Source organism: Lactuca sativa, chromosome 8 (assembly GCF_002870075.4).
Source record: "Lactuca sativa cultivar Salinas chromosome 8, Lsat_Salinas_v11, whole genome shotgun sequence".
In the NCBI taxonomy this organism is placed as follows: Eukaryota; Viridiplantae; Streptophyta; class Magnoliopsida; order Asterales; family Asteraceae; genus Lactuca; species Lactuca sativa.
The window spans coordinates 250,117,299-250,131,545 of NC_056630.2; the positions used below are offsets into that span (position 1 = coordinate 250,117,299).

Genomic DNA, 14,247 nt, shown 5'->3' on the forward strand with positions numbered 1-14,247 from the left:
TTTCCTCATCCTTCTCTGCCATTTTCTTTAGAACGCAGTCTTTGGCATAGTGGTTCTTTCCTCCACAGTAGTAGCAGTTCACACCTGAATCTCCTTCAACTTTCGCCTCTTTCTTTGGTTCCTCTGTCTTCGGTTCCTCCCTAACCTTTTCAGAACTATAGCTTCCCTGCCAATTTTGGTTCTTATTGGTAGGGAACCTTTTCTTAATGAACCTTTTTGGATTCGACACCATCATTGCATAGTATTCAGAAGTAAGATCATAGTGTTCTAAGTTGAGATCTTCATCTTCTACCACACTTTTGCTTTTGGACAGGAGGGCCAAGGACCCTAAACTAGAGACCACAATTTTTTCTTGCAAAACAATCTTTTCTTGGGATTTCAGAATCCCCACCAGCTTTGCCAATGAATAAGATTTAAATTGCTCATGAGCTTTAACAGTGGACACAACTGCTCTCCACTCGGATCTAAGGCCATTCAAAAAGGTTACCTTTTGTTCAATCAGCTTCCTTTCTATATCGTGTTTGATCATCTTGCTAAGAAGATGATTGAACCGATCAAACGTCTGAGTAACAATTTCATTAGAATTCTGTTTGAATTCACCAAACTCAGACAAAAGTAAGGTCTGAATAGAATGCTCCAGATCTTCGTCTGTGGAATATAGCTCTCGCAGCCTATCCCAGATCTATTTAGCAGTGCTGCATGAACTCACCAGCCTGAATGTATCTGATTGAAGAGCGAATCGAATCAGTCTCAATGCTTTAATGTTGCATTGAAACTTTTCCTTTTCGTCTTGAGGGACATCCTTTACGTCCTTTAACAGATCATTATACTCTTTCTCAGTTTTAATGATTTTTGACGTTCCTGAGTGAGCAAACGGTCCAGAAACGATTGCTTCCCAAATAAGGTATCCATTGTCTTCCGATCCGATGACATAATCTTCAAAGTGATGTGCCCAGACTTCGTAATCCTAGGTGTAAAGAATAGGAATCTTCGTCGTTGATCCGATGTTGTTTAAGATATTGATGGGATTAGATTGTGACTCGTCCATGCTTGATCGTTTAACCTGTTTGAAAGATCAGACTTGTAATATTTAATAATAGGGCAAACAAATAAATGCTGAGTTACGTCAATTATGGAATGACGGCTCAATAAATATTAGTTAATGCGGAATAACCCTAATCGCAAACTCTTTCACAGAAAAGATGTGTATGAATTACACAACCTCCTGCTCTGATACCAATCGATGAGTTATGAATTAACTCTATGATCGATTAGATCTTTCTAACAGGTAAGAGATGAACGTAAAACAGTAAACAAAACACAATTATGAATCAATATGTGTCGAATGATTAGATTACTCGATCCTCAGCAGAGCTCGACTAAGAACTTCCACTGTAGAGGATTCTAGGGTTACAAAATAAGAACGATGATATTGCTGAACAATACTTTTCTAATCAATTCTAATCATCTGCTAATCATCTCGTTCTAGGATGCATGCAAGCATCTATTTATACTAAACCCTACAAAACTCACGGATTGACAGGCCCATACCGGAGATATGTATTGGACTAGCTAACGAGCCCAATAGACGCAACACAAAATACGACCGAACAATCTCCCCCTTTGCGGCAAATTGGAGCGAGACTACGTCTTCTTCTTGCTTGGGCCAGCAGCGGGAACCTTCTTTGTTGTATCAAACAGACGTGAGATAAGTGCAAGGATAGTCTGTCTGAAGCGAATGTACCATTGAATCATATCATCAAAGTACTTTACATCATCTGCTGTGTTCTGCTTGCATCGATGGATGATCCCTAGAACGTGTTCCAAACAGGCAGTGGTGTAGAGATGTTTGTCTGCCAAGGCGAAAAGACATTTTTGCCCTTCGTTCCTGGTAAACATGACGGAGTTTCTCTTTGGGTCAATCTTCCCCATCTGCATCATGTTGAGATCACTGGCAGAGCCAACAGGAGAAATGGTAGGCTTTTTCTTGAATAAGCTCGTTATCTCCTGATCCATCAAAGCAACTTCCATGACATAGCAAATAAGCATCCTCTTAAAGTGGTCGATGATCAGACCATATTCAGCTTCGTTTGTAAGAAGAATGTTGTGCAAGATAATCCAGTCATGGGGATTAAGGTTGGGAAGATCTGCAAGTGAGATGGCGTGTTCGGTCTTGGCAGATCCCCGTAGTACCTTAAACCGAACGTTGGTGAAGTTACCTTCCCTGAACGGCTTTAGGACCCGAACATTGACAATTTTCTGAGCGCTCCAAGTTTGGTATTGGGGTTAAGCTGCCCTCAGATAAAATTCTACTAAGTCCTGATCAACATGTGAATGAGGATGAGGGAACTCTGTAATGTTGGCAAAGGCATGAAAAACAAACACCTTTCGGGTCAGTGGCATGTCGAACTGGGAGTCGACAGTGTTAGAACGATCTAAAGAGATCACAGGTTCTAGCCACAAGATACTTGGTGTTTCGATGGCTTCTTTAATCAGCTTCTCAAGAGTCCATGGAGGAAAAAGAGTTTTCCTACTCTCGAGAAGGTCGTGGGCTTCTTTCTGTCTTCCTTCGGCTTCTTCAGCCTCTCTAGCCACACGAGCATTAATGTCAGCCTCGTTGTTTCGACTTTGCCTTTTCAGAATGTCGGCAATCGTCTCTTTATCATCTTCATCACTCTCCTCAGCAATGTTTTTGCCCTTGTCTTTTACACCGGAACCGGAGGCTTGACCTACTGGAGGAGGTTTGGTTGTGTGTGTTGTTGTTAAAGAAGGAGGTGGTTGAGACATATTCACCTAGATCCAAGCATTAGGGTTTGTATGTGCACATAGGAAAGTTCTTATGGCTCAAACCCATCAGTGGTATCAGAGCCTTGATTGGTTTCAATTGAATGTGATTCTTAACTGTTTTGCTTGCTGAAAATCATTTTTCGTCACCTCTGTCCGACCCAACTTGGCAAGTCAGTGTTTGGACTCGGCGAGTTGGCCCGACTCGGCGAGTGCAAAGCCTGACTCGGCGAGTCCAAGCGTCAGACAGAGGATAACTCGGGATTTTATTGTTGTTTTGTCTTGGATTGATACAAAAATCGTTTTATTATGTGTAAATCTGAATTTTAACCTAATTTAATGATTATCCTTGACATAACAATAGATAATTTCAAATCTTTTAAATATTAATTATTTATATGATAAATATGGACTATTTAATATTATTTGGTAATTATCTAATGATTAAAATAAGATTAGGTAAAATATAGATAATTATGAAATTAATTGTTTAATTTGAATTATTTGTTATTTGATCCTTTTAGTTTTGAAAAGTTCAAAATCTATCCTGAAGTTGTGAAATTACACTTTGCACCCAATCCTAGTTACTTTAGAGAGAAGAGATATTATTGTTAATGTATTATAAGAATAATATGTTAAAGGAATAATTATATTATTTGATTAATATAAGTCATAAATTATTTAGAAATTAATTTGGTGACTTAAAGAGATTAATTGAATAAAGGGGCATAAACTGTCAAATGTGTGATAGTTATATTTTTAGCTAAGAATCCTTATGGATAATAGGTTAGACGATTTTAGGGATGTGGATCACCTAGAAATCGTCCATGGCATTATCTAAAAGGATAATTGGATTGCTTTTAAGTCTAAGTTATCCAATTAGGGTTTAAGGTGAAACCCTAGGAGCTCATAGTATAAATTGATGCCTAGGGTGAGGGAAATCGACACTCTTGCAAGGTTAAGAACCCTAGGGCCAATTTTCACCCTCCATTCTCTCTCAAATCATCTTTTTACTAGTAGGTGCTTGTAAGCAATTAGAGGAGTGATATTTATGACTCTAAGCTCCTAGAAGAAGAAGATTTCAAGCAAGTAACTCAAGGTAATCTTCTAGATCTGTTCTTACATGTTTTGATTGTTTAATCTAGCCATGAAAGTCTTGGATATATTGCATATTCAATTAGAGAAACCTAGATCCAAGATTTAGGGTTTGTATGTGCACATAGGAAAGTTCTTATGGCTCAAACCCATCAATATCTGCGTTTAACATTAGCGGCGACGGGCAGTAGCAGCGAGGCTAAGGCAATAGCAGCGACACTGGGCAATAGCGGCGACGAGTGGAGGGAAAAGTCAGCGCGCCTTTTCACTTTCCTCTACAGCCATTGGATTGAAAAGTAATTGGACAGATGGGGTTAGAATGACGCGGATCGCCAAAAAACAAGCATTAGCGGCGACGCTTTTAGCGGCGACACTAAGCAATAGCGGCGACATATAACGCGTCAATTACATGTCGCCGCTATTGCTTGGTGTCGCCGCTAAAGGCGTCGCCGCTAATGCTTTGTTTCCATGACTTCCTACATCGCTTGAAAGGACATACAATAAAGCCTCCTTTAGCCGACCTCCTATAAATTTGGAACGATACACAGAAATGACCAAAAACATTTTTTAGTAAGCATCAAAATCCAGTGATTTTTGTGATATTTCCCTTACGAGCTTAGGATATGCACGTTGTATGGTATCGATTTTTTCTCACGAGCTTTGGTAAGGTAAGCTGTATGGTATAACCCGTTCGTTCTGCTCCTTGCTAAATAAATACTCTCATATGAATTATTTCATGGCATCAATTGGCAATCAGGAATGAAGATAAGTTAGAAAATTTTGGGTGCACTGAATGTATGTATAGCCCTATATACTCTTATGTAAATTGATATATAGCATCAATTGCTATACATGTTAAAACTTATTGATTAAAATTTGCGTTTTGTCGCTTGATCCGGGACTCTATATATGATAGTTAAGGGAAAAAACACTTATTAAGATTCCTTGGATACGAAACAACAAACACACTACACTCATTTATTCATGGATTAAGAAAACTCATTATCAGACTCCTTGTGATTGATAGTTGTATGTAGCTGACTCTCAGTGGAGGTATGTTTGGTCATGACAACAAATGAAAGCAATTTGTTTGGGCATGAGACGATCACACTCTGGGCACCGCACGTTATTAGGGACTCTACCTGCTGCGGGAAACTCAAATCGGCAGCAATTTTTTGCTGCAACCTGAGGCTTATCATGGTGTTCTGTAAACCACAAATCAAACCCCTTCCATTCAATATCTCCCTCCCAATTCTTAAAGTCATCTACTGTTTGCATCATGGTGGTTCCATTTCCACTGGTCAGAATCTTTGATCCTCTACACAACAAAGCCCATTCCTTGTCATAGCTTACAAGTTTCATGATTTGTTTCATCATGGGGTCTTCAGGATCTGCCCTTTTTAATTGATTCTTGGAGTACAACATGCTCTCTAATCGTGACCAGAAGAACCGCATCGTGGTCAGTTGTTGCCAGCTTTCACTAAGCTTCTCGATATTAATTACGTCAATAGCCCTACGCACACTTTCCTTTTCCTTTTTTTGACCAACATACACCATCTCTAATGGGATCCGGGCAGCAATCGCCATTGCCCGGGCTGTGGTCGTGAATTTGCGGATCCAATCGATATCATCACCTCCAAACAAGAATATGTATTTGTCTTCTCTTATCTAAGAAAAATACATAACACGCACCCATTATCGTATAAAAATGTTTAATGCTCGTAATTAGATGAAAGAAATACGTAACTCACCCAGTTGAGTATTGTGGGGTCCATGCTACCAACGAGGAACTCTAGCCTCCAAGTTTCATCCTTCCACAATAGTTCCTCTTTCAAGCTGGTGAAAGGGAACGCATTGTTCCCCCAAATCCACATCATGTGGATGGCATTAGGGCTCAGTTCCCTTCCCTGTGGGTCCAACACCACTACTATAGGCCTGTTCCTAAAGTGCCACCTGTCTCCTATGGACATGATAACTGCCCTGTCGATAATGGAAGGGTGGGACACAGAGTACCATAGCATTTTGTTCTTCATCTCCTCAAATTTCCTGTCGATTTCATCTGTGTACTCTACAGAAAGGCTAACAATGGGCATCCACACGACCTCATACAGAGCTTTTCCCCTTGCTCCCTGAATGCGAGACTCCATGTAAATTTCTTCAAGAATCGATAGCTCCTCACTAGACATTTCTACCCCTGATATCAGCAACAGGACGTTCTTCTTCCTCAGGAATTCCAGACTAACCTGTGTGAGCGCAAAACAATACATACATCACTATATATATGTATGTGCATATTTACAGATAAATTTAGATACACTTAATAAATAGTACTATACCCTCTTCTTAGTTTTGCCATCAAAGAGTGGTAGTATATCATCTCTGGGCGTAATCAAGATTTTGAGGATTTTCATGTTATCCATATAGCTTGTTTCAAACAGCTGACTGAAAGACCTCCTGAATTCAATTTCTTTCTTGTCTCCTGCATCAATCAAACAAGAAGGTACCCATTACTCTCTACATACAATTAACCAAAACGTTTTATGTCAACATACCAACAACACGTTTATAATTGTCCAGTTTTTGCCTGAGAAACTCATTTATGCGATCAATCTTTACAGTCAATGTCGATAGTTCCCATAATTGCAACGCTGAAGACGAAACCATAATCCTGAAATCCCGTTACTTTATAAGTGTATTACATTATGAAGGTTAGTTATTTTTTGAAATGGGGTAAAGTCTATTTACTCATGGTCTTTGATGGTCAAGTCAGCAATCATAGTCGCACACATGATGATGCCTCTGATATTCCAGTAGATAGCAATAGGAATGGTGTTGATTGGTGGCAAATCGAGAGTTATGTCCATAGATGGAAGCTCATTGAATTGGATAATACATCTCGTCAATTCCAAAATTGAGTAAACGAGTTTATTAAGGGCATCAAGCTGAGGTTTCAATAAAGCCGTATGCGCCATGATTGTTTGAATAGATTTAGCAAGTTGGTTTGATGAGTGCATTTGAGTCAGCATCCATAATTCCTTGTAATTGATAGCTAAAGCTGCTAGGGTTAGCACCAACTTTGCATCCCATTGGAATTTGCTCACCTTTTCTAATACTGCAAGGGCTGTTGTGTGTCCGTCCCGAGGTAACTTCAACTGAAAAAAAAAAAAAAAAAAAAAAAACATTTTTATAGAATTATAAGTAATAGAGAAAAATGCAAAAAGAGCAATGCACTTCATATTATTTGTTTATTATAGCATCATACTTTCATTTTTTTTTTATATTACAAAATACAAATTTGATTTTGTAATAGGAAAAAGTGAAAATATATACATTGCTGTTTCTTGCATTTATCCCTATCCGTATGGATAGATTTTAGATAGTACCTCACTGGTGATTTTGTCTATTATGTGAGACTGTGAATCGAGCATTACAGCAACATCGGTTTGATCGAGTCCACCATTCGGTATATCTTTATTTGTATGTGGACCCTACCTCACATAAAAAAAACTTCTTATTTGGGCAGCCCAAGTTGTGCTATAAATGGTACAAAGACTGGCTAATAATAATATAATACATGAATACAAAGTGTTAATGTTATTACAAGGGACTTGATTCTATGGCTTCAGTTTTTACGTAGGGCATTATAAAAATGTCAACTTTTTGTCCTACCCAAAAATATTGGAATAGGGACTCAATCTCTCAGTCTTTGCAAAAGGCCCTTCTCATAGATATTGAGAATGTGGACTGGTGTATAAGATAGTAATATACCGATGAAATGGGATCAGCTTTAATGGTGGCATGCGGGAGGATGTCTTCTGTGATTTTCAGAAGAGATTTGACATCAACCGCAGTGCCATCAGGGTAATGCGTGTCCATAACTACTTTCATTATTACATTGTTGTCTGATGCGCTGAAGATCGACCTTCCATCAATTCTGGTGGTCTGCAATGGATTATGTTCGGGACCCACCATCTGATGTCCCTCCAGGTTTTGTTTTTGTTGTTGCAGAAGGTTGGGGGGGGGGGGGGGGGGGGGGGGGGGGGGGGGTCGAGTACTTATTTTGGGTATATGTAGTTAGTATGGAGTAAAGTGAGAGCAATGAGCAAAGCTTACTGAATCAACTTCCTTGCTTCTACTAGTAAAAAAATTATTCTTTTGATACTTTTTAGGCTTTTGGCTATATGCAAGATATTAGGATCTACTTTCTTTTATTTGTGTATTAACTTAAAAACCGTGTAGTACATCGATTGACAACTTAAAATAGTAACAATAATAGTAACAACTTAAAATAGTTACAATAATACATAGTAGTTAATTAACTTGGTATATAAGAGTAAACGGCGGTCCGACATTGTTATATAAGGGAGGACGGAGTCACAAGTGGTTTGGGACTTGGGACTCGGCTGTACCGGCGGTAAAGCATAGATATGATACCTTGCACCTACGGTTCCAACGGGTTAGATTGTTAATTGCATGTTGGCGGTTTGGTGAACCCACCCATCCTTTTGTGAATAATGCATCCAAAATATTTCCAGTGCTGTTTAATTTTCATTTCAAACATAGTGAAGTGAATTGTGAATGATTAAAGCTGCCACTTTTTGTTTTACGTCCCTTTCTTTATTATTATTATTATTATTATTATTATTAAAACAATACAAGAACATGTATAATTGTTTGTATTACTTAACGGTACCTCAAGCAAAAAAACTTGTATCAATTTGTGTTTGTATGTTTTTTATTAGTTTGTGAATTTGTTTTATATATTATTTATGAATGATTTTAATTAGTGTGTATATATTTTAAAATTCAAAATTTAGTGGGTTGAGAAAGATATAATTTCCATATGATGTGGGTCGGGAGGGTTAGAAGAGAAAAGAAAAAGAAAATCAGATGTGACGCTGATGTGACAATGAGTTGAATGGATTGGAAGGGATGGACTCTTTCCTCCCTAAGCTACAACCGCAAATTGTTTTTTTGGAAAACGTGCCATGTTCAAAGAACACGACAAAAAACATTTGGTGGGTTGTGGGTTTGTTCAAAAAATGCTACTAATGAATATTCATTAAATTAAACCTTAATTTTTTTACTTTAATAGATTCCAAATTGTTTTTCCACCAAAAAAAACTTAATTTTTTAATTAGACAGTAAATTTTATTAATGATCATGGAATTGTTTTTATAAGTTGCAAAATTATTCTTAAATTTTAGAAATAGCAAAAAAAAAAAGGATAGCTTCTTTTAGGTTTTAAAGGTTTATGGAAAAAGTGTTTCAAAACTCATGAATTATTTGGCAACTCATAAATTTCAATGTATGTACTTCAGAAAAAAAAATGTAATTTACAACTTGAAAATCTATTTCACATTTTGTAATCTTTGGTCATTTTTGTTTTCGTTAAAAGTGTTACAAATGTAAAATGTGATTAACCAAAATGGTTGTTTTGGTAAATATATGCAAAATAGTTTAATATCTTCAAAAAAAAAAAGTAGCTATTTTTTATTTATTATTAGTTGCTCAACTAATGTGGTATAAATATGTGGTTCTCTATTTTCCTCATAAGCCTCTTCACTCCTATTTCAATTTAAAAAAAGTTGTATTTTCCTCATAAGCCTCTTCACTCCTATTTCAATTCAAAAAAGGTAGATGCACACAGTAATTACATATGTATATTAAGTTTACTTGTTTTTAGTTAAAAATCATGAAGTTTTTTTTAGGGATAACTTACACCTATCGTCACGCATACATATGTCAAAAAATGTGTTTAGTCGTTATTTTCAAGATGTAACTCGGACCATCCTCGGTTGTATTTTTTCTTGCACAGTTATTCCCTATACACATTAAATGTTAACGTTTTCGTTTAAGTGCCCCATGTGCGTTGCATGCAGGCGCCTTTTTGTCTTTTTAGGGGTGGTGTACCTTTTTAAAGTCATTGCATCTTGAAAGCATACACAATCCTGCATCCATCCCTTCCTCCGATATCGTCTCCTTCGTATAACTTCTCCCCTGATCACCACCAATTTCTTCCAACTTGATAAGAATGATGGATATAAAATGCAAGTGTGGAGCCATTGTAGTGATTCACACATCTTCTAGCAAGAAAAACTCTAGGAAACTATATTATTCTTAATGTACAGGTAAATACAAATTCGTTATTGATCTTCTCTAATGTGCCCTAATTCTTACAAGATTTAACTGATTCAGGGACCAACATGCCAGTTCATAGGATGGGTGAATGATTTTGATCAAACATGTGATTATATGGTGTTTAGGCTGAAACTTGAAGAACAAAATCACAAATTAAAGTTTCACCTAGTTGTTAGTTGTTTTTTTTGTTTTAGTCCTTATATATAAAGTGTGGGTTTAGTAATGAAGTTCATAGTCTTTTGTTATGCGTATTGTATTGGTATTTGTATTATGAAAAAACCCTTCAAATCTGATGACAATGTGTTGATTTTGTGTAATCAAGATGTGGTGTTCTAAGTATGTGTTGAAATGTAATGAAAACATGGTTTTTATTATCCAAAATAGCAACATGTGCAATATTTCATTCAATGCCTTTGGTGTCTAATATAGCAACAAAGTTTTAAGCAAAGGGACAAAGCTTCAAATATCATGAAAATTTGGTTTTTCACGATCCAAAATAGCAACAGATGACCATTTACCATTAAATAACACAAACATCCAAAGTAGCAACCTAGTGTTAAGGCATACATATACTTATCATACATAGCAACAAAGTATCGAATACCAAAGATAATAACAAAGTAACAAGGCAATCAATACCTAACAAAAAATATAGTTATGATCCAAATGCCAAACTACAAATTTTCAAATCAAGGGGCTTTTTCCCTTCTACCCATCTCCTTTTTAGACACCTCCCCTATTTCTAACTCCTACACTGCTACCTACTACACATTGTTATGTTGCATTCCCAGTATATGATTGTCCCTTGCAGCTCCTTCCATTAAGGTCGTTTTAAAAAATTTATTTATGCTCCTTTTAAAATCAGAGAATCCTTTGTGAAAAATATTATTGCAGAATTTGTTCCCAAAAATATGACAATGATATTATCAAAGCATTTCCGAAGAAATGTATTTTATTTATATTAAAACGTCAGGATGTCATTTTCAATACAAGAACATAAGCATAACAAAATATTACAAGCCTTATAAAAGTTAAACTAATGGCATAATACTCCTTGAATCTCAGCATAATGTATCTTTTATATTGCTAACAAAGATACAATAAAAGGAGTGGGTCGGATTGTGAAACCTGGTTAGCACATAAAGATTTTTATTTATAGGTTGCCAAGAGGCCCAACACGTTAGGTAAACTCAAATTACATTGGGCGTACTTAGTACGTTGGGCATACACAAATTACATTGGGCATACTAACGGCCACCTGCCAGCATCTACTGACAAGCCGTGGGGAGGAAGGGGGTGTACTAGATTGCAACACGTGTCGCACTAAGGTTAATCCGAAAATTAATTATCTTGTAAAATTCATAAATTTTGCATACGAGCTCCATTTTTTACATTCTTCATATCCACACGTAGCTATCGATGAGATCTACAACGTTTGTTTAGACTCTGTCAGCTAATTTTGAATTTATTTTTAAAGATATATTTTAACACGCCTAGACAGTTAAAGTCCATTAAAAATTCATAACTTTATCATCCGACGTCCATTTTCGACTATCTTTATATCGTTGAACTCCTATTAACGAAATCTTCAATTCTCATTCACATAGTGTCGGCTAATAATCGATCGATCTAAAATTCGATTTCTGAGTTGTACATTGCTACGTTGAATCTTAAAAAAATCATAATTTTCTCAAATGAAGTCAGATTTAGACGTTTTACGATACACACACTCTCATTTAGATGCCTAAGGCTAAAAAATATTTTATAAAAAAGTAACATTTTACGATACACACACTCGTGCCAATTAAAATCGCGAAACTTCAACGGGTCATAACTTCTTCGTTATAAGTCGGATTTCAGCATTCTTTATATGTAAAGAATCCTTGTGACATATACTATTACTTTGGTAAAGATTATTTATCCTAAATAATCTTCTATCAAAAGCTCATTTTTAACGCCAATTATCTCTAAATTGACTAGCCTGAATCTACAAGCGTTATAATTATCTCCCCTTTAGAATGATTACATCCTAGAATCATCATCAAAACAAGGCTTTTATAATGACTCCATACGTCATCTTTTCATCCTAGGTAATAACCATAACTCCTATGTCCTTTCAAATGAGTATCTAACTCTTGCACTTTTTGACTGTTTCGGTGCTCAATCTTGCACCCGCTCTTTATCCTATGTTAGACTTTCACTCATAACCTTCAAGTTACAAACTCGATCCTTATTGGAGACTCCTTCTCCTTTTTAAACAGAATTAACATACTATAATTTCTTTACTTCGATTATCGTAACAGACCCATGGATCATATTCTAATGACCTCTCATCGTATGATGCAATCCCTAGACTCATGTCTTTTTGAGTCAGATTCCAGAATGGAAGATACCTTCCTTCATATTCTAATATGATATAATCACATTCTAGTATGTACGTAGCACCTCAAACTTTTTACTTTAACGACATTCGCTATACTTCTATTAATTGCTTCGATAATCTTTTACTTCAACTTTCTGGCTTAAGTCAAATGCTATATCGAGCTTGATTCTCTGAACCAAGTAACATACTTATCTTATCCGTACTCGATTTGATATGACCACCAGGGTCGGAATAACAATTATCCTCTTAGTCTTTACCGAAAAGATGATAACGAAAGACATGAACAAAACGAAATAAACTATTAGTGGTAGTAACCTTGTGACTTTCCTTGATCCAAGTGCGAGTCATGTACTTCCGGTAGTATAGGCCTCTACTATCTTTCACACCTACTCGTACTCGTCCTAAGAGTTACCTCATAGTCCCCAAGCTCTTATTTCCTAAAATCAAAAAGCTATTTAACACATAAGAATGTGTCTAAATAATCTTAAACATTTCCCTAGACTCTACTAGGATTTCTTCCATGCATATCTTCAAAAACAATTTTGCTTCAAGTCAGTTGATGATGGAAACGCCGATAGGAAAACTTTAGGAATTACACCAATCGTTCTATCATATCGCCAATCAAAGGCGTACATTCGGACGTACCGTACTCCTCTATATGTAATGTTATTTTATCACACATATTCTAATAGCAATATACCAATCTTACAATATCTTCTGATAGGTATCATTCACTATCGTAAGCTTTCTCATTTCCTCCATTTTCTCAATTTGCTACGAGTCTTCACCATGACGTTATGTTCACACAAGCACGCGTTTATATATCGGGACGAGAATATAGATAGAGAAGGTTTAGACGTGTAATTCACCTTATTTCTCCAAAAAGTTACATGTCAATTCTAATACCGTAATTAAACATTTAGAAACCTGAGCACATCTTCCCTAAATAAGCTAGTGCTCATGTCTATTCAGACATACTTCCTAAATAAAATAGACACACAACTCACAATCATTACTTAAAATTCTAAGTTTAAGTCTATATATTTCCTAAAATTCCTAGTTCGATTAAATTAATGCTCTAATACCAGCTGTGATATCCCCAAATTCTCGGTTATTTTAAAAAATTTATTTATGCTTATTTTAAAATCAGATTGTCCTTTTTGAAGAACATTATTGCGAAATTTGTTCCTAAAAAGATGATAATTATATTATCCAATCATTTTCGAAGAATTGTATTTTAATTATATTAAAACGTTCGGATGTCATCGTCAATACAAAAAACATAAGCATAACGAAATGTTGCATGCCTTATAGTATTTAAACAAGTGGCCTAATACTACTTGAATCTCTTAGCAGAATGCATCTTTTATATTGCTACCAGTGATGCAAGAAAATGAGTGGGTCGGATTGGGAAACCTGGTGAGTACATAGGGATTTCAATACCACAATTTTATAACACACACACACACACACACACACACACACACATATATATATATATATATATATATATATATATATATATATATATATATATATATATATATATATATATCAAGGTTATAAAAAATGTTCGACGTAGGCTAATCGGTGGACTGGGGTGTAGGGATTAATAAGTTAGGCGGGGATTAATCGGGGACCGTTAACTGCTAAATCATTAGATTTTCAAAACTGAAATATGACTAATATCATATCAAAAGTCGTAAATACTACTAATTTCTTAATAAAATAGGTTAATATGACTAGTACAACATTAATCATTCCTCAAATTGTTTCTATTGAGATAGAAATTTTTCGAAGTGCTAAAATTTCATCATTTCTACTATATCAGTCATTTTGTAGGA

General features: G+C 35.9%; 1 protein-coding gene across 1 annotated transcript; it reads right to left on the reverse strand.

Annotated features, from left to right (window-relative positions):
* Positions 1-4,789: 4,789 nt before the first annotated feature.
* Positions 4,790-7,888, reverse strand: LOC111889324 (protein SIEVE ELEMENT OCCLUSION B). Its single transcript, XM_023885459.3, has 7 exons — positions 7,648-7,888; positions 7,263-7,367; positions 6,625-7,031; positions 6,432-6,547; positions 6,216-6,358; positions 5,631-6,122; positions 4,790-5,547 (listed from the first exon to the last, which is right to left on the reverse strand). The coding sequence occupies exons 1-7, from the start codon at positions 7,849-7,851 to the stop codon at positions 4,924-4,926; spliced, it is 2,091 nt and encodes a 696-aa protein (XP_023741227.1). The 5' UTR covers positions 7,852-7,888; the 3' UTR covers positions 4,790-4,923.
* Positions 7,889-14,247: the final 6,359 nt, after the last annotated feature.